The following is a 20932-nucleotide window of genomic DNA, read 5'->3' as shown; positions in this document are numbered from 1 at the left end:
GAGTTTGGGTTGTTTTTTTTTTTTTCTTCCTATCGAAGCCATCATCACATTGTCGGCAGAGCAATGAAGCCGAAATAAGCAATAAAGCGGAAAGCATATCCGGACACCTTGCTTCTCAGCTGAGACTGTTTTTTGTTTGTTTGGGGGGTTTTTTTCCCGTCATTTAACGGAAATGGTGGCATGCCAAAGACATTTCTCCAGCGGTAGCGAAACGAGCCGCGGGGCGGCGAAGAGCAAGCGTCGTCCTTCCGAAGCTCGCCCCGGTCCCAGCACCTCTGCAGCCCTTACGTTTCCTCTTAGGACCCAAGGTATCGACTCAGGACACACGGTGGGGGCCATACTCCTGTTTTTGACGGGCTACACATTTCTGCTGACAAGTGTTTTTGTATACTGTGTGTTCGGAGAGCTTGTTGTGAGCTAACGCGTCGAGCTAACACTGGCAGGAAATCTGTTTTAAGTTTAAATAATTGTGAATCCGCCAGTGCCCGTGCACGTTGGGCGTTTGCATGTTGTGTAAGTACATTTGGGTATTGTGTAAATGAGTCCAGACAGTTTTAAAGCAAACTTGCCTGTGAGTTATCTTCTTACTGGGCGTGCACTATTATGTGCGCCTCTGGCCAAAGGCTATTGACTTTTCAGTATATATTGTACAATTTAACTGATTAAATCACTTGGTGATCCTGTCAGCTGTAAAATAACATCTGACAGCTGCTGTAGTCACTATTTAACTTGGAGGTTATCCATTTTGATTGCTGTGGCGTGCCTTATCAGTCAGTCAGGGACACATTCTACATTTAAACTCTACAATATTTATTTGTGGGATATTATCATACAAACTGTATGATACAATGTGGCACTAGAAAGGTCAAAACAGGAGTAGTAAAAGTTGAAATTCTATAGTAGCTACTTTTTAATTATTTTAATTATATTGAAACCTTGAAAAGTTTTGACCCAAAATTACAAAAAAAAACCCCTTAATTATGTTTTTTATTTTTAGGAATTGCTATGAAAGTAAAAAAAAAAAAAAAAAGTTGTGCATTTTTTTAGAGGTTAGAATAAATGTCAGTATTTTACTTTTTGATCACTTTTTGTCAATTTCTTTTTAAGTGTTGAACATGTCTTCACCATTTAAACAGCTTTAGATAATATTGTATTTTAAAATGTGTCAAAGAAAAACATTGTAGATGAATCCAGAAATTAAATCAAAGTATAGTTTTCAGTTTTGTGATTAAATTTCACTTTTGCATGTGCTTACACATGTAATCGGTTGGGTTCTGATGTAAAAATAGTTTTCAAATATTAATTAGCTGTTTGGCTGCGTTTTTTTAAAAAAAAAGCCCCAAACTCCTGAAAAATCTAATCTTTTGGGTTTTTTTTTCTGCGAGCGAGGGTTTGGCTCAAAATCTCACCACCAAGCTCAGGCGATGTTGTGAATAGGAATAGAGGGGGAAAGAAGATCACACATTTTATTCAGGAAATGTCTTGCTCTAAAGTTATCTATAAAAACTGAAGAAAAAAAATATATACAAACCACAGCTGCACATAAAAATCTGTTTTTGACTAGATACCATAGACCAGGGGTGTCAAATTCTAGGCCTCAAGGGCCGCTGTCCTGCAACTTTTAGATGTGCCTCTGCTGCATCACACCTGAATAGAATAATTAGGTCATTAGCAAGGCTCTGGAGAACTGATCTACACAAGAAGGAGGTAGTTTAGCCATTTCATTCCAGTGTTTTGTAGCTGTGGCACATCTAAAAACTGCAGGTCACTGGCCCTTGAGTTTGGAGTTTGACACCCGTGCCATAGACGGTAGCATCAATTGACTCCGAGAGAGTAACATATTTATTGACACTGGATCAATCTGATCAGTTTAAGCTACACGAGGACCAGTTGCCAGTACTAAGGTATTTAAAAATTGTAGTTTCACAACTACTAAAATGTGACATCATACCGTTCTTACTCCTCCCCTGCCTGCTGATGTGCATTGCTGGTCAAGTGTCTGAAATACTTTCCACTGGCTTGCAGGAAACAGAAACTTCTGAAATATTTTTGGTCACAACAAACACAGCGTGGAAGCTAAGGGAGCACTTCCCATGTCTCCTATTTAAATTTCCCGTGGGATCAATAAAGTATTTTTGAATTTGTAACACCATTTGAAAAGTACAGCCGTGAGCAGACTCCACTGTAGCAGGCAGCTCTTCTACATAACGAGCTTTTTTAGCTTATTGAATTTGTGTATCTCTATCTAGGAAGGTAGAAAGGGATTATATATAGTATGCAATAACAAGCAAATATGATTTTAGTATATTTTTAGGCTTTGTGTCAAAAATAATAACTGTCATCTATAATATTTCAACCTCAATAATCAATATATTTTTGTGTCAGTAGGAACGATTGTGACTTTCTTACTTGGACAAAATGCTGTTAGATCTTGTCCTACTTCCGTAACATGTTTTGTGTTAACATTATGATATTGTGAAACCACCGTAGACTTTGGTGATTTCACCAAAGTCTACGGTTCCTGTTTCCGGAATTGTTGTAAACTTCATGCCCATTTACATCTATAACTATCTGTGAACTAAACCAAGCCAGATGTAGTTTTATTGTGTAATTTTTGTCTAAGGGTGGACAGAATTTTACGACAATTTCAGCTTGTCTTACTAGAATTATGCAAATTTTGTTTAATCCCCAGTTAAAATTATTCAAACATGCTAAAACAATATATACGTACATCCCCATTTATATCTGGGTAAATGTTTTGAAGAAAACGCGCACTATTTCAGAGGATGCTGACCAAGAAATGAGAGGGAATATTTCACAGTCACTGAAGGCAAAGGTTGAGGAATTTGATAACCATCACTAAACATTTATTTAGAGGATTCAAAGTGAGGCTGTCAAACCTACAAACTCCATACAGACTGTTAACACTGTCGTAGTGGATTGCACAAAGTGAATGGCATAATCAAAAAGGAGGAGCACCTCCTGCCTTTTCCAATGAGATAAGAATGTCAAACATAGAAACATAATGTTAGTTTTTATCAATTTATCAATTCAGCCGCTGTCCCCTTTCTGAACCTGAACAGGAAGTGACACTCCCACACCCACAAAACTCTCCCGAGAACGAATTTGGTGACAAAGTTATGTACAAAGCATGCTAACATGAACATCCTGAAATGGTCCCACCTGGAATCCTATCAATATATGTGGGCTATGCTTCAGAAAAGTCAGATCTTTTATTACAACCCTGTGTGTGTTAGGGAAAATTCACAATAAATTTCAACCCAGGTTTTATTGTTTAGTAAAAAGATTATAGTTGTTCTATTTTGTTTGTTATAGCCTTATCCAAATGCATGTTTCACTGTCCAAAATGAATGGAGATTCAGATTGTGTACTATGAATGCAAATTGGCCTTCCAGTAGCACTCCAGTTTGCAAAGTGATGCAAATTGAAAAGAGTGCTAGAGATTTCTTGTTGCGTTTAACGTATCGAACAGTAAAAATTGCTTTGTCATGCTTTTAGCTACATTTTTTTCCTGTTAGAGCCTGGTTTTTTGCACAGGTCAGAGGAAAGGACATGCGTATCTACAAAAGCCTCAGTTCAGATTCAGATTGTGTTACCTCATCTTTTCATAATTTATCAATTCAGCCGCTGTCCCCTTTCTGAACCTGAGCAGGAAGTGACACTCCCACACCCACAAAACTCTCCCGAGGACGAATTTGGTGACAAAGTTATGAAAACTGAGAAATGATCACCTAATTTTTATTCTCTATGTGCACATTGCCTCCTTTGCCCTTTTTTTCTTCCTTTCAATAGCCATTGTGTGGGTGAAATGAGAAAAAGTATACCCTCCACGATCCTTGTATGTTGCCCGGTCTTCTTGTCTGGAGCTGCAGAATGGGCCTCTATGAAATCTAAACTTGTAATTGGGTTTCTGGGTTAAAAGGACTGAAAGGGATTTGTCTGAGTGCACTATTGTGTGCCCAGAGCTAAAGCAGCAAAAAAAATCTCTAATAACAGAAAAGTAGCTTAGGACGTAACTTTCATGCTGCCTATATTTATAAAAAAAAGTCTGAAAAATGTCATCTTCTAAATCATGAGCTCTAAATAAAATGTCTGTTTAAGCATAATAAAATAATGCTCTCTGCATTTGCATATTTTAACTGTATTAATTGTGGTGTTTTTTGTAATTTTTTTTTAGCATAGGTAACTATGCCTGTGGAGCCTGTACGCCATGACTGCATAGATGGTTTGGTGTTCAAGATCTCACAAGCAAAGAACTCCTCCAGAAGCTCCTGATTGCTGGTTTTTAAGGGTGTCAACTTGCGTCTGGTTGCACTTCCTGGCTTCTGCAGTTGCTCAGCACTTGCTCACCTCCTCCATGAGAGGCAGGATGTTAGTAACTTTTGCAGAACTCTGACCTTACTGAAAGACAAGGCACCACGTTTTATAACTTTACACAATCGACTGCACATCAAAGATCTTCGGCCCTTTGAAAGGCACCTCTACCACCCCCCTGACCTCTATCCCTCTTTCATCCCTGCCCAGTACCATGCTGGGTGCACTCTTTCTGCGGAGGAACATGTCTCAGAAGCTGAGTGTGCTGCTGCTGGTATTCGGGTTGGCGTGGGGACTGATGCTGCTGCGCTACACTGTGCAGCAGCCTCGCCATCAGAGCAGCGCCGAGCTGCGCGAGCAGATCCTGGAGCTCAGCCGGCGATACGTCAAGGTCCTGACGGAGGAGAACCAGAACGCGGCGGGGGGGTCACAGGGAACGTCCATGGCAGGATATGGTAAGCAGTTTCAGTCAAACCCCTTGAACTTTTTTGTATTTTATCACATTACAACCAGAAACGGGATGCTGTTGTAGACAGTTTATTTTATTGGGACTAAAGCAATTAATTGACTTCCGATTAATTCTCGATTAATAGTTTCTTATATTAAAATTAGTTCCAATCGATTAACTAAAAATGTCGTCTTAGACCTCCTTTCAGTATGGTAGTTTGGCCACCATCCAGAAGAGGGCGTCGCTGGTCATTCTGAAGCAGAGCCAGTTGATGCAGAATAAAAGATGGCAGAGCCATACAAGAACAGGAGTCCAGTGTGAGATGCAAAGACTTTGAGAACACTTGACAAGCTCCTTACATTTTCTCCTTTATTTTTCTATTCAGCAACTTAAATAGTTGCTGTTTTTGTTACGTACATGTAGTGTATTTTTATAAATATGTCTTAAGTTCAGTAATGTGAGAAACCCACAATTTAAAGTTTTTTCAGTCAGTGTTTAATACAGCAGAAACAAAGTAATGTTCAATTTAATGTGTCTTTTTAACTGAACATATGATAAATTTAAATGTAAAGACTCTCAGCCCTTTTCATACAACAGAAAATAGAGGTTTTTAAGAAAATAGCCGCCTGTCAATTTAATCGTCAGCCGATCGATAAGATCAGTCAACCATAGATTAACTCATTAATCATTAACCTGCCTCCCTAATTGGGATTGTGATGGACTAAAAAAACAAGTAGTGCATAATTATGAAGGGTTATTAAAGCTTCACAAATATTAATCCACTCTCTGTTTCTAATTCCGTCTGTGGCCTTTCAGCTGACCTGAAAAGGACCATAGCTGTGTTGCTGGATGACATTCTGACACGACTGGTCAAACTGGAGGGGAAAATCGAACTGGTGGCCAATTCCTCTTTAACAAACACATCCCATGCAGCAGCGGCGGCGGCGGCGGCAGCAGCAGCGGGGGTCCCCGCTGGCCTGCGGAAAGCTTCAAAGCAGGAGTCACCAGGGAGCCATCCTGGGATGTCGCGTCTTCATCCACACATCCCTAAAAGACCTCGACCACTTTAAGAAGCCCCCCTCCATCACTGCTCACTGGTGTATCGGTGCCAAGTGATCGAGTAGCAATAGAGATATTCATGGACATCCAAAATCCTAAAGTGCTTCTTTATTCTCCTGCATTTCCTGCTACATTGAGACTGTCTAGTTCATATTTTATATTTGCATTGGAAACATTCTTTTGCCTTCATTTCTTTTTTTTTTTTAGGGGTTTTTCTCTTAACCCTGCAGCTTTTGAGCTTTTTGACTGTTAAAGTAAATGCAGAGAAACCAAAACAAACAAGCTGAACATCTAATTAGAAACCTGACACACAAAAAAAAGCCTTATATCTTAAATAGATTCACAAGACAAATACTGAGCTCAACCTTACACTCATAATAATGAAGTATGGTTATATTTTAGAGTTTTTAGACCGATGAATAAGATTGTTATTTTAGCCTGTGATTGTTAAGCCTAAATAAAGTTTGCTCTTAAGAGATAACCCAAAGAATATTTTTTACCACTTCAGTCAAGGCAATATAAATGTTGCAATATAAATGTGTTTTGCAGTGAGAGTTGGTGTGGAATGACAGGATGATGCCTGTCCGACCGCTGCAAGCATCTGCCCCGAGTGTCTGGGCTTCCCATATCTGTTGAAACCTAATGAATCCTATGTGCCGTTTAGAGCCGTTTCAATTGAGGTACTGGAGGACATTGAATGTACTGCGCCGTCGGTAGATCTGTATTGTTCAGGATTCATGTTGCACTGTGATTATAGAGACTATCTCAATACACTAGGCTCATCTCACTTGTGCTTTAGAAATGTTTAAAGGGGGGGGGTGAATATCCTGGAATGTTTGTTCCAGTTTTTCTCATTTAGTTGCTTTCTGTATTGCTAATAAACTGGTGAAATACCTCACCAGTTCACTCATTTTTGTTTTGTTTTGTTTTTTGTTTTTTTGAGCACTTAAACTGAGGCTATTTGGGAGTTTTGTGTGACAAAGTCAATGTAGATCGACAAAACGCTATAATTAAAAAAGGATTTGCTTCATTTTGTTGCTTGGAAAGTAACAACTGAGCTAAAGACTCTTGAATTACTAAGTGGTGCTTTGACGATAATGCTGTGATTGCTTCTTAAACTTAAAGTGGGATGTTGGCTCAGCCGGCCACTTTGAGAACAATTTCCTCATAATTTGATAGAAATCAAGTGTTTCCTATTTTGAAACAGTTTTGGGTCAAATTTTGTCTCTGAAGGCAATTAAAGTACTAATATGCCTATTTATGATCTGTAACTAATTTGCATTTAGATTTTGCACAGCAAAGGTGTTCACCTTTCTTGACTATCTTCCTGTGAAAGCAAACATCAGTAGCTTTTATTGTGATTTTATGTGTTGAACCAACACAAAGCAGTTCATAATTGTAAAGTGGAAGAAAAATGTTTGGTTTTCAAATGTTTAGGAAATAAAAGTCTGAAAATGGTGGCATGCATTTACATTTAGTTTCCTGGATCCCCTTTTGCTGCGTTTACAGTCAAAGTAACCTGGCCAGTCTGGGTGGACGGTGTCTTTGAACATCACTTGTCAAGTCTTGCCACAGATTCTGGATTTGACTGGACAAGTTCAATTCACTTCACAAATGCTTTATTAATCCCAAAGGGAAATAAAATGTAACTCGTACTATCCAAAGTTCTTCAAACAGTGGTACTAGTAGGATCTGTTTTATTCAGCAGCTATGTCTCTTATGAACAGCCAATGTGCTCCAAGATGGTGCTGGTCATTTTACCTCTTTTCCTTTGCATTATTGACTCTTTTGAGTATAAATTGACGTTTCCCAGGAGTATGTGTTTTGTAAAAGCCGATGCCGATTCAAAGTACTTTCAAATATTTCAAATCCAGGAGTAGTATTATCTCATACTTGTAGTGTGCCCCAATAAATTAAGTTGTGTGACTAAAATAAATGACAATAACCATCAGGAGGCTTGCATTGTCAATGATGTATTTTTATCAGTTTTGTGGTATAGACCATGTTGACCAGCAATTTGTCCTCCATTTTAAAGTAACAACTTCCCCATTACTTGTACTCAGGTCATCCACCAACTGACCGTTAAGAAATGTACACAGTCTCTTTGAAAAATAAATAAATAAATAGAATAGGAAGAATTTTCACATTGGGAAATGAAGCCTGAAGTGATTTTACTATCAATCATTGACTACTGGATATCTGCAACACATAAAAAGTTTTTCTATTAACCCTCCTGTTATGTTGCAGGTCAAATTGACCCGTTTTAAAGTTTTACAATTTTTTTAAAATAGTTGGAAGTATTTTTTTTTTGCATTAAACGTTTTCTATTTGTCTTAATAGGTGCACTCTACATATAAATTGGAAATGTATTCATTTTACACATTTGTGTCTACTTTTTACATAGATACTGTTCTGGTCAATTTGACCCAGCAGTCAAGTTAAAGTGCAAAAAATATTTAAAAAATGTCCAATTCTATATGTTTCCTTGCAGCTATAAACCATATTTCACCACACAAACACAACACACCACACACACACAAGCCCACTTTCTCACTATTCTCTTTACTAGGAAAGATCAATTTCAAGGAAATTATTGCTTTTTTGTTTGTAGTTTTTTTTCAGTGGACATAAAAAATGTAACTTCCATTTTTTTTATGTCCAAATGAGTAAATGAGTAGGTTGTCGTCATTGATCCTTAATTTCTGAGAAATAAAAAAAACATCATTGCACAAATATTGATTGAAATGATTAGTATTGGAGTTAATAATCATATACAAAAATATTTTGATTTCTTTTTTTTTATTTTTATTTCTGACTCTATTGCATGATTAAACACTCCATGGGTCAAATTGACCCACGAACATTATTGCTGTACCTCAGTAACGAACATAACAGGAGGGTTAAGTTTAAGTTGCCTGCTGTGGAGAGAGGAACCAGTCCCTCCACTGTGTAGCTGGTTTAGACGGTAGGTGGATGAATAAAAAATATTTAATAAAATCTTACCTTGCGTTTTTTACAGTCTGGGCTGCTGGGATCTAGAAATTGATATTTCACTAATAAGGATGTTATTGTAAATGTATTAACACTTTTTTCTTTAATGATGAGAAACCCTATTTTTGCTAACAAAAGGGAATCAGGACTCAAGAATTTGATTTGATTATGTGTAAGAACTGCTTGCCATACCTATACCTTCGCTTTGCAGATAGCGGGGAGCCATTCACAGCCCAGCGTTTCCTTGTTGTTGCAAAAATGTGTTTAGACCCAACCTACCTTATCCACCAATCACAGGAGAGCGTTTCCTCCCACTGTATCTCCAGCTCATCCACGGCTTCACGAGGAGAAGGTAAAAGATTTACGTTCTTGAACACGAAGAGACAGCAAACAGTCGCCTTCCCACCTGCCGCCATGTTTTTACTGACGCGTAGGACTTAAGAACCTATTTTAGGTGATATTAAACATTTTTTGTTAGACCCTATTGCTGTTCGCTTTGTGCTGAAGCTTGTTTTCAGTTGATACTAACCAGTTACAAAGTGACACTAAACGATGAGATAAGGTAAGTAGTCAGACGTTGTACATTTTCTTCCTTTTTTTTATTTGTCTGTGTTAAGTTTATATTAAGGTGGTATAATAAAACATTGATTTAGATATCATCCGGAGTCCCTGTAAATTTCTCTTCTAACTATATTTAGCTCTTGACGGTTATTGACTCATTACGTTTGGAAAAACCAACACCCTCCAGTGTAAAATTCAGTTGTTTCAACCCTTGTGTTGAAACAATTGTGCAGGTCCACCTACACACCGGGAAGGTAATAGTTTTGCCTGCTTTATAATTGACAGATGGAGCTATATGAATTAGAACATCATCGAAAGGCTTGATGGGTTTCAGTTATTGAAACTATAAGGATCCTTTACACAGATTGATAACCGATGGATTCGAAGATTAAGCTTACAACAGTTTTATATTTCATAGGACCAGGAAAGAAGGATTTATTTTTATTTTAAAAAGTAGGGTTGCTATTTATGAGTATGCCCATGTACTGTATAGCAAATGCATTTGATCCAGCTTCCCTTTGCATGAATTACTGCATCAGTGTGATGTGGCGTGGAGGCAATGAGCTTGTGGTTCTACTGAGGTTCGAGATTGCTTTGATATCATAACTTGGGTAATTTCCGTTATTGCAAGTGGAGTCTCCATGGACCGTAGACTGCCTGTGGGGTTTAGGTCAGGTTAGGTGAGATGATAAATAGATCAATAAACCAACTCTTGGTGCTCTTGCTAGTGTGCAAGTCCTGCAGGAAAATGAAATCAGTATCTCACTTTCAGATTTAAAATTGAATTAAAAAACACTGTTTTATGTATTTATTTCCATTTCAAAGTGTCCCATAAATACTCACTTGCAGGAACAGTTTTCTTGATGAGTTAATGGAACGTGAAATGTCAGGCTTTTTGTTTTTGTTAGTCGTGATGATGTAGATTTGCCACAAGATGTCAGTATCGTCTTACATTCCTTAACCAACGAAATGAAGCGTCTTCATTCAAAAAGGGTTTACTCTCTGGGAGCATTTGCTTTTGGAAGTTAAGTTTCACCAAAAAGGGGATGTCGCTTCTCCTTTCTTTCCTCTTCCTCAGACTGTAAGAGCTGGAGATGGATGAGGGAGCCGTCGGAGTAGATTATTCCATCTGGAATCTCCTGAAATCTACAGCCACAGCCATCCTGCTCAGGAAGAGCAACGATGATGTTAAGCTTGGACTTTGCTTCACTTTTTGGACAGTGATATCATTTAGCTTTGATTTACTGTTAAAAATGTAGACAGTGCGGAGTTTTCAGTCGATTTAAAAAGTCTTTCTCGCCTTGTTTCTCCGCAAATGGGGTGTAGAATTATCCTAGCAAATGCGGGTATGGCAGATATGATAAACGAAAACATCATTTAGACAAGTTATGATTTGTGAGTAGGAATGCAGCAATATGCTCTTTACCCTAAAGGGAAATTTTCTCTTATTGTCTACCTTCTGCTGCGGGAGGTCTCCATCATCCTAATGATGTAGGCTCCCCTTTACTATCAAAAAGCGTAAATAGAGATCCTTTCTTGTGCCGTTTAGGATGCAGCACCATTATTAGCCTCATACGCATACCATAATGAAGATGAAGAAAGATCAGTTTTATTTGTACTCTGCAGCAATAAAAGTAAATTTCTCGTTCTCTCCACAGGCGAATAGTGAGTGGCTTCCTTCAAAGTTCAGCCTCCCCTCTCTCTTCTTCTGTGGTGCTTTAAAGGAGCGATTTAAATCCGCAAGTATTCATCAACAGATTTTTTTGAAATCGGAACTCGTTTACATGCATTAGACGTCCCGAGCCTCGTCCTCGGGCTTACAGCTATTTTATTTTTCTTTCCTTTTTTGTGTTTTGCAGCAGATATTACAGCTGTTTAGCGAACCGATAGTTATCCCGACTGGTTGCGCTTATTGCTCAAGAAGAGGAAACAATGGGGACACTTGATTTTTACAGCCTGTGTCTGGTGACCATGTTTAACAGCGAGCGTCACAGATTTACCTCAGTGTTACTTCGCTTTGACTTTTACAGTTTACTGGGCTATAAAATAAAGTGTTTTGGATCAGTAGCTCGGTTTTTGTTCAAATTTAGTCGCTTTTGTCAGTTGACAAATTTCCGATGTTTTAAATGATTTTATCTTGCCCAATTGAAGCACCAAACTGTAGGGTTGCATAGCATGTCCCTCTTTGTTTTAGAACACCATGTCATGATGAGATTTTTCCACTTGCTTTACTGTTTTGTCACGAAAAACTCAGGCTTCCATGCAAACCTGCATCAGATGGCATCACAGAAGGCACAGACAGCTTACCAGTTATTTTCATTACGTCCTTTTGCCTTTTTCTTTTACTTTTTTCTTGTTTATCTGCATGTTTTTAAGCAAATTCTTCCTTTTCAAGGGGTTTACTTGGATGCTGTCCCCAGAGATTACCAATGCTTAGCTGATCAGCTCTCATCTTGTGCCTTTTGTGACGTTATCAAACCTAATCTAATCATACCAGATTTTTTTGATTTCTTTTGGTTATTAAGAACTGTACTTTGTGAAACCCTGCAGTACAGATCCATGCTTCTTTTACTTCCAGTTTTATTGTCAGTGAAAACAAACATACGCCATTGGACGCCATTTTTAATGAAAACAACGAGAACATGCGCAGAAGGCGTTTTCTCAGCGTTTTATTGAGAGCTTTCAGGCACGAACAGGAGAAGATGAACATTACGCTGCATTTGTGTCGAGATCAAAATGGTGCAACTTTCAAGTGTTTCAAGCAAGCTTTTCCCTCTCACCGTGGCATAAGCTAATAACATGGTGCGAATGAATAACATAAACAGGGCTTGCTATTAACTAAGCTACGTCGGAAGTCAAAAAGGAAAAAAGAACAACCTTACAGGTTACATCTGCTATAGAAATCCTCGTCTATTCACTGACACATATTTGTCGTTTTTCTTAGAAACAGGGAGCAAAGACCATCTCTCGTGTGAATGGGCTAATTGAAACAGGTAGGCCCTTAAGGAATGGAGGTCACTTTATCTGTAGACCTTGCTCCACTCAGAGGGAGTCAATAATCACTGCTGACACGTCCCAGGGGCCTCGCAGTGTTCTGCATTCATCCGTACAGGTTCAGAGATAAGTCGTAAGGTTCCAAGGTAAATGACATGTTGAAGTGACACGAGGTTCAAACTGTGCAGTGTTTTTCAATAAAGATTTAATTAGGTCTTTATGTGGTGATTGAGGTTTTTATCTTGCTTTCCAGTTGCTTATACTGAGCTTGTTCTTACAGAACTGTTGAAAGTTACTGTTCCTTAAAGTGAAATTTGCCATCAACACCTTCTACCATCTCTGAGCAGGTGCAAGTGGAGGAAAGGAAGGCAAAGGCGGGTACTTGCCTTGATTTTGTGGGTAAATATTTTGTTTTGTGATTTTGCTCCCCCCCCCCATACATTAAAGCTACTCAATGCAACTGGTATGGTGACAGTAGCTCAGCATCTGTAGAGTGGAATGTAAAGACGGGGAGGGGACTTGCGTTGTTTGGAGTTCATTTAGAAATTTGATGCAGAAGTTAATGAAATCCTTCACAGTTGATAGAATTGAAATAGTTTGAAGCTCAGAAAGTAAATAAAATCAAGGACCACATCTAGATTTTACATCCAGATGTAAAATCTAGATGTACCCCCTACGTTCCAACAATTTTGTTGTACAAAAGTAAACATTAAACATATACGTACACTAAGAGCTACGAACAAGACTTTTTCTGACAGCAGGAAGCCATTGAAAACACTACAAATGTTGGCTTAAAACAAAAACTGGTGAGAGATAAAGATAAAAACATCACTTCTGATCTGATTATGTTGAAATAGTAGACATGTTATTCTGTGTGCCTTGCTGGTCTTCTTTTATAACAGGAATACTTTTAATACGGTGATACAGACCGAAATCTAACGTTTGATGCATGTCAAATGAGAAATTTAATTGTGTCATGAAAACTAGATATCGAAAGGAGTTTATGACATTTTTTTCAAATTAAAAATGACGCTTGAATGCATCACAAAAGGCTTTGTTTTGCCTTTTTTTTTTTTTCAACTGTAAGCTAAATTGTGTCAACCTGGGAAAGTAATTTGCCATAAATTTGAGAAGATGCTTATAATGACTTTTATGCAAACCAAAAAAGGGGAAAAAAAAGAATTATCACAGCATATAACGGCTTTCTGGATCCAAACAAATTTGTGAAAACATCCTAAATACTGGCTTTCATATTTCTTAAGAATACAATTCATGCGCTATTACACTTACAAACTTCAGATCTTGCAAACGTACAATTTTTGCATAATTTTTAAGTTTCAGATCCTGTGAACAACAGCTTCATATTTACTAAAACAAAAGCAATTAAATGCATTCCAAATTCTTTAAATTGTGCATTTTAAATCCCATTATTCACTGTCTGTTGCATGTTTGGCAGATTGGCACCAAACCGTTTTGTTTTTTTTTTTTAAAATATAATTCTTTCAGGCGTGACAATGCAAAAACTGATTGCGTTTAAGATATTTAAAAAAAATAAAATAAAATATGGAAGCAAATTTGGCTCGCCAGACAAAAATGAAAACAGTAAACAAGAACAGAGGCAGCAGCCTGGAGGAGAAAGTTTTCCAGCAAGATTAGCACAGAGCTGCATGCCAATGCATGGCCGTATAGGCTGCACTCAGGCTGAAATGTGTGACAAAGCCTGCAAATATCCGTGTGACCCTTTGAGAACACACACTTTCAGCACAGCAGGAACATGTGCTGCAAAAATATGCCAGAAAAAAATGTAAATAACATTCTGCCCTCTCAGAAGTGTTTTAAGTAACAGCATTTTATTATTCGGCAGTAAGATTAAAATTTGTTCAAATAAATGTACGGAAAGAGAAGCAAAGAGTTCTTAAAATGATTGTTCTAGACAAAACATCATTTGCATCAAAATGAGATCTGATCAGTTTGAAGTTTAGAAAAAAAAAATAGACACTTGTTGCCCTCTGAACCCAAACGGTGCTATAACGGTGGCTGTATTTTTTTTTTTTTTTTTTTTTTAGCTCTTATGAGTTGTTTTAAAGCAAACTCAAGTGTTCTTCTTGTTGCAGTAAAATAGGGCCACGTGTAAATAATTGTTTAACTTGTCAGAAATATCTTAAAAGTCACTCTTTTCCAGCTTTTTGCAAATTTTTTAAGAGTGAAAAACAAAGCGTACAAATCCTTTACTTGGCTGAATCTCTTCAAATAATAATAAAAAAGAGTTCTGCTGAGACATAACAGCAATTTTAAGCATTTTCTTGCAATACAACGATATGTGCTGCAAAAAGGAGATTTCCGTCTTTGCATATTGTTTTGAATGAAAGAGGGGGGGGGGGCGGAGTGGGGGCAACACCCGCCATTTTCTGATGGATCTCAACACACAATAAAATCTGAGCAGAAAACAATATATATATATATATATTTTTTACATTTTTCTCATAGTTTTGTAAACCACCTTAATGCAACAGAAGCCATTCTGCTTCCACCTTAACTGCAGCTGCCTTGACGCAAAGATTGTTTGCATCAGTTCAGTTACTGCAAGACTCTCCTTCAACATGGCGTTCACAGCCAGTGTTCCCTCACTCTCTGGCTGTCCGAAGCGGTCAGTCGCAGGGTTTAAATGGTGCTAAATTAAATAGATATATATATATTTATATATAGGTATATACACGGAAAGAAAAGGATTGGTTTTAAATATATATATATATATATATATATATATATTTTAAATGTACAGTAAAATAAAAGCAGTCTCACCGGAAAACAGAAGCTCTGGACTCACTGTAGCCTAATGGGGGTTTGTTTGCGCTTTGGAGACGCAGACTATATCTTGGAGAGAGGCCAATAACGGCTCAAAGTTGGGCTATAAGCTGCGTTTTACTTAAACAATCCACCTCCCCCCTCTTTTTCCTCCTCCCTCAGCCCTTTCCCCTTAGAAATGCCCCCGCCAAAAAAGAAAAACGTGCAAAAGCAGCTCGATTTCTTTGTCTAATCTACAGCAAGCGCACGGGTCTTCCCCGCACAGGATGCAGCTTTGCTCTGAAACTTTACGTTAGTTTGCAGCCCCTATGGAATTTGCCCTGAAACTCGGAAGAAGGAGACGTGGGGGAGGGCGGGGAGACTTTTTCTGTACATTCCTCAGCGATACATTCACTACTCCTCCTGCAGAGTCTCCCCCCAAACACACACACACACACACACACACACCCAGAGTCAGAGAGAGGCTGCAGCCATGCATCAGTTCATTTAAACCGACAGGGCGAGGAGAGAGAGTGCAAATGGCTGCTGTCTATACATCCTGGAGCAACACAAAGAGCACAATCTGACACTTTCCAACCGACGGAGCAACTCTGCGTGGGCTCCATTGTTTTGGATAGCGGTGGAAATTATTAAAGATTAACACCTTGGCTCATGGGGGCGAGGGGGGGGTTGTTTGTTTTTGCCTACATTGTTTAAACGCTATTTAAATAGCTTACACGGATCGACAGGGAATAAATGTCTTAATTTGAATTTGATGAAATAATTCTTATGAGACTTTATGGGAGTTGCAAACTTCGCTAGACGTATCCTGTATTCAAAAGTTTTAAGGATATTTAATTAAATGCGTTCTCTTTATTATTATTGTTGTTGTTGTTGTTGTTGTTGTTATTATTTAAATAACCCTGCTTAACGAGAGCAGCCGCGGGGAAAGTAAAGGGCGGCGGGAACTTGTTGAAAAAGTTGAGAACCGTTAGAAAAAGCAGCCCGGATCTGGCGTGTTTCGTTCCATCTTCAGGGTTTACGGCGGAGCCGAGCGGAGCAAACGCGGCCGGAGACGCACAGTTGGCGCGCTGATTCATATAGAATAGTCGAAGCCGGGGAGCCAATGAGCGAGCGCGGCTGAGGCCGAGCCGGCAGCGGTAGCGCGAGGAGGCTCCGCGCCGCGCTGATTGGTCGAGCAGGTTAGCCAATCGGAAGGCGCGGTGTGTTTGCTCAGGAGCAGGGAGAAGGAGGAGGAGTACCCTCAGAGGCAGACATGGCCCCCAGAGTCTGAGCCGCTGGATGAAGGGCCCACTGAAGCAACACTTCCTCTTTGTAACCTGCTTTTAGATGAGTATGCACATGGAGATAAACACTGCAGGGATATACAGTAGCTTTCAAAAGTCTACACGCCCCAGGTTTTGTGACATAAAAAAGTATTTTCATTACTTCCCCCCCCCCTACATATAATTTGAAATTTACTATGTCTAATTTAACTTATAAACAAACAAATCTGTAAGCAGGACTACTATAAAGAATGATAAAACATATGCAACCCAACAGCACACGTGTACAAACCCGTAATACTTTGATGAAGCCTATTCAATTTCAATATTCTATCTCCATTGGTCGGAACCTATCATCAAACACTCATTTGAAAAAGTTCAGCAACTCCATCAGATTGTGAGTACAACTCCCATCCAGTCAATAATCCAGGTTATGGTCTGTGAAATTTAATTCTAAATTCTGTCTTTTTAATTTCGAAACATACAAAAAGATTTTTCCCGTTAACTCTTTATTCTGATGTATAACTCCACTCTGAAGCTAACGAATGAAACTCCTTGTCATCTTCAACGCCTAAAACTTTTAGGTCAGAAATGACTAGTATTTTCAACCATTCATAATTTTAACCTGAGATCTCGATGCTGCCACCGCCGTGTTTCACTGTGGCGGTGGTGTTCTTTTATTCATGTTCACTGTTGTTATTGTGACAAAACGTCACAATAACAGCCACGTTAGGGCGATAACTTTAGAGTCATCGCCCTAAAGTTAAAGTTTGGCTTTAATCAATTATGAGACATGGTTCCACAAACTTTCAGAAAATATTTTGCTATTTTTTTGACGATTTATTTTTTGGAAGAAAAGACTCAGAAAAGTTTTACTGCCCTGACTCTTTGTCCAAGCATGAGGAGAACAGTGAACATTTTTGTCATGTCTAGAAAAAAAACAACAACTGAACTTTGCATAAATTTCTGCCGCTTCATCAGGGTTACTTCCAGTCTCTGTGCCAGTTTCAATCCTTTCAGCCATTTTGAGGAAACCTTCAGTTTCCCATAATTTGTTCCACTAGTCATAACTGTCTTTATTGTCCTGTTGTTTTTACATAGTGCAATAGATTTTTGTATCTTTCTCCTGGCTGATTTGTACAAGACCATTATTTATCCGTTGCAAACTCTCACCAAACTGAGGCTTTAGCTAAATAATTCAATGAGCAAATGTTACACAAATTCTTCTGGGGCAGCTGAACTTTATTTTGGTGTAAGCGAGATTCAACAAGTTGGGCATCAGTGTGTACCATGGAAGGCTAAAGGCTGACCCTCGGCAAAAAGGCGCTTAGCCAGATCGATGCAACCAGGTTGCTGCAACATTTTTTATGTACTTTTATTTGTGTTCATTTTTTCAGCTGAACTGCACAGGTTGCAGGTAGAAATAAGGCTTGGAAAATATTTTGAAATTATTTATCATAATATAATTTTTTGCATCACAACGACCTGCCGTATTAACTGGGCGTATTTATTGCTTAACAGTAACCAACACCAATTATCCAGCAGCTAACAGGTCAGGCATTAGCAAGGGCTTTCTGGCACAATAACCCTTAACCCCAGTTTTTTTTGTTTTGTTTTGTTTGTTTTGGCACCAGTCACCTTTACTGAAGAGCTTTACACAGTAAAGAAACGGGGATGACATGCAATAAATTGCCCAAATTCAGGACTTAAACCCGGGACAATCACCTCAAGAACGGTAGCCCCTACAACTGGTGCATGTGGTCTACCATCTGAGCCACGCAAACCCACGGCCCCAAGGTTTTTAAGATCCCAAAATCATCTTTTAAAATGTATTTGTGAATTACGAACTCTGTTTTTTACACATTTCCAAAGAAATTCATATCAAGTCAGGCATTTTAATCTGTTGGATTTTTGTGCAGAGAACCAAAACACAACTACTTACAAGTGCCGCTTCAAGGATGGCAAATGTGACGACAGCAGGCGTTGGTTTTGATGTATTTCTATGGGTGCATGACATTGCCACAAACAAGTCTGGCATAGTTGCAGTATAATTTCTGTTTTGTTTTTTTTTATTTATTTATTTTTTTTGTAACAGATAAAGAAATTTTAAGAAATTATTACATTTTTAAGAGAATGTATTTAGAAAAGACAAAATAAAGCTAAAAAAAACCCCCTCTATTTTAGTGAAGGTGTAAAAACTTTAAGTTTTTTTGTACCTAACTAACAATCTGTTGTACTTTGCTTAAGTTAAAAAGGCCTATCGGTGGGCGGGCACCAAACATGGGGTCCTCCTAATTCTGGCCCTGAGTATAGCCACTTTACTGTTTGACTTAATAAACCAGTTTTTCTTTAAAGGCAGATTTATTTAAAAAGAAAAATACGATTGTAATTATTGCTGCAGTTCTAAAATACAGTTTAATCCAGTTTTACAAAATATTTGTTTTTGCTTGTAAACTAATTCCACCCAAGTCAACTCCTGCTTTTTTACTTACAGGTGGTAAACTAGTAGTTTTGTACTCAGTGGATTTTCCTAGAATGCAATGTAAATCTGCGGAAGCATGATCTAATCAAATCATACACCACAGAACTGATAATAGAGTAGCTTTGCTTTCAAAACCACTAAACCCACAGTGATATACAAGGCAATGCTTTAGCAGTAAGTAACTATTGTGAATACACCTTGTTAGAAAGGTTTTTGAATTTTGTCCACATAAAAGTAGTTTCTCTGAAACTATTTTTGTTTTTTCTTTCTGAAAAGGAAATTAACACAAAAACGACCTTGAAGATTATAGTAACTGTGGATGGTTCTATAGTAGCAATGTAGCGTAGTCATTCAGGTACACGGGGAAAAGAAGGTGTCGAACATAGTGCCGCCCTTACAAGTTGCCGCCCTGAGTGGTTGCCCATGTCTCCCATATCAGAAACAGCCACAGATCCAAAGAATTAGTACATCTCACAGTAAAACAGACTAGCGCTTTTCTGAATTTTATAAATTAAAATGTCTGCAAAATATCAGTTATTTTAAGTAAATAAAAAGACAACAACCTTAGTGTCCAGAGTTAAAAAAAACAACAAAAAAAAACTGTTGCCAAATCTTGCCGTGAAGGATATCATATTTCAAGTTCCTTGCATTCACTCCAAATATATTGGAGTGAATGACCTCTCTTTGCAACTTAATGCCTCAATTTGATATGGATTTTAGTGACTGACATGCTGAAGCACACAGAGAGCCCTGGAGAAATCATAGTGGGGGGGGGGAGCAATGGGTACACAAGCCTCATTGACAGCACTAAGACCCTCCTCATGGTTCTGATTGGTTGTTTCTAGCTCCTCTGCCTGAAAGAAGGCAGACGAGCTAGATTTCTTTCTCTCACAAATTTCTGTGACAACATAGTGACAATTTCAAAAAATATGTAAAAAATATATATATTATAAAAGTTACATACTCCAGCTTTAATTCACAGTTAATCATTCTTGTTTACCTTGTGCCAGCTTTTCTCACCACTAGTGGTACTTATAAAAAACGCACATTTACTATACAGCAAGAGTTGTCTAAACAGCAGCAATAGAGCAGGGTGTGATGCAGTTCTGTTAAAATTACTCTTTACCAGCATCCTAGCAATATAGCACACAGCAGTATTTGAAAGTCTGCAATATCCCAGCTGCTATATGTCACAAGACTGCCGTTAGAAGATAGTGAGCGGATCTTAAAGGTTCACTGGAGATTTTCTGCCTATAGTTGCACTTTATATTATGATGGCTAAATCTTTTCTGTGTTCTGTTTTGTGGGTTTCTGTGTTTACAACATTTTCCATTTAATCAGTTTAACTTTAAGCCTAGTATCTTGTTTGTCATAACCAATTTGCTCTACAATGCAACAACAGCTCTTGTCCAACGACCAGTGCATACATGCACCCCTTTATCATGAGTGGACCCCCTCTTTTAGGCTGGCCCCTTCGCTCGCCAACCAACATGGATCAAACAGGTAGAGTGGACCGATGGACAGGCGATGGCTGGACGGACGGACGGATGAATGACAACAACTGATTTGATTAAGCAACACCTATAGCTACTTTCCCCAGTTTTACCATGGAGATTGGGTTGACTAGTTTATCAATTTATTACTCATTTTGATCAATGTCTGGACTTGATAAGTTATGTTTACATATTCTATTACAGCCCCCATCCACTCTTCATGCTCCAACGTCTTTTTTCAAAGCATAAAATAGGCAGGATTAAAGTTATGACTTTATTTATTTATTGGCTACCTTTGAGGACATGCAATTATTATATTGTTAAATTTCTTAATTAGACATGTGATTTTGAATAAATTTGTCAGAAGAACGTAAATGCATTGTTGTTTATTTAAGAGTTTTTTTAGTCACTGTTTGATGATAATATTATATTCAGGATGAGTTTAAATGAGTTTGTTTACCATGGATAGTTCAAGTTAAATAAATGTGCCTGTTTAATT

General features: G+C 38.2%; 1 protein-coding gene across 2 annotated transcripts; it reads left to right on the top strand.

Annotated features, from left to right (window-relative positions):
- The first annotated feature begins 12 nt into the window (after positions 1-12).
- On the top strand, positions 13-7793 carry ccdc126 (coiled-coil domain containing 126). Of its 2 annotated transcripts, none has more exons than XM_005802750.3 (3): positions 13-308; positions 4199-4790; positions 5600-7793. In XM_005802750.3, the coding sequence occupies exons 2-3, from the start codon at positions 4550-4552 to the stop codon at positions 5851-5853; spliced, it is 495 nt and encodes a 164-aa protein (XP_005802807.1). In that variant the 5' UTR covers positions 13-308; positions 4199-4549; the 3' UTR covers positions 5854-7793. The 2 variants fall into 2 exon arrangements, with proteins under 2 accessions (XP_005802807.1, XP_023200995.1); XM_023345227.1 differs by having other exon boundaries at positions 13-328.
- The last annotated feature ends 13139 nt before the right edge of the window (positions 7794-20932 follow it).

Source organism: Xiphophorus maculatus, chromosome 13, assembly GCF_002775205.1.
Source record: "Xiphophorus maculatus strain JP 163 A chromosome 13, X_maculatus-5.0-male, whole genome shotgun sequence".
Taxonomy (NCBI): Eukaryota; Metazoa; Chordata; class Actinopteri; order Cyprinodontiformes; family Poeciliidae; genus Xiphophorus; species Xiphophorus maculatus.
The sequence above is the reverse complement of the archived record's forward strand: the minus strand, read 5'-3'. Positions and strand labels throughout refer to the sequence as shown.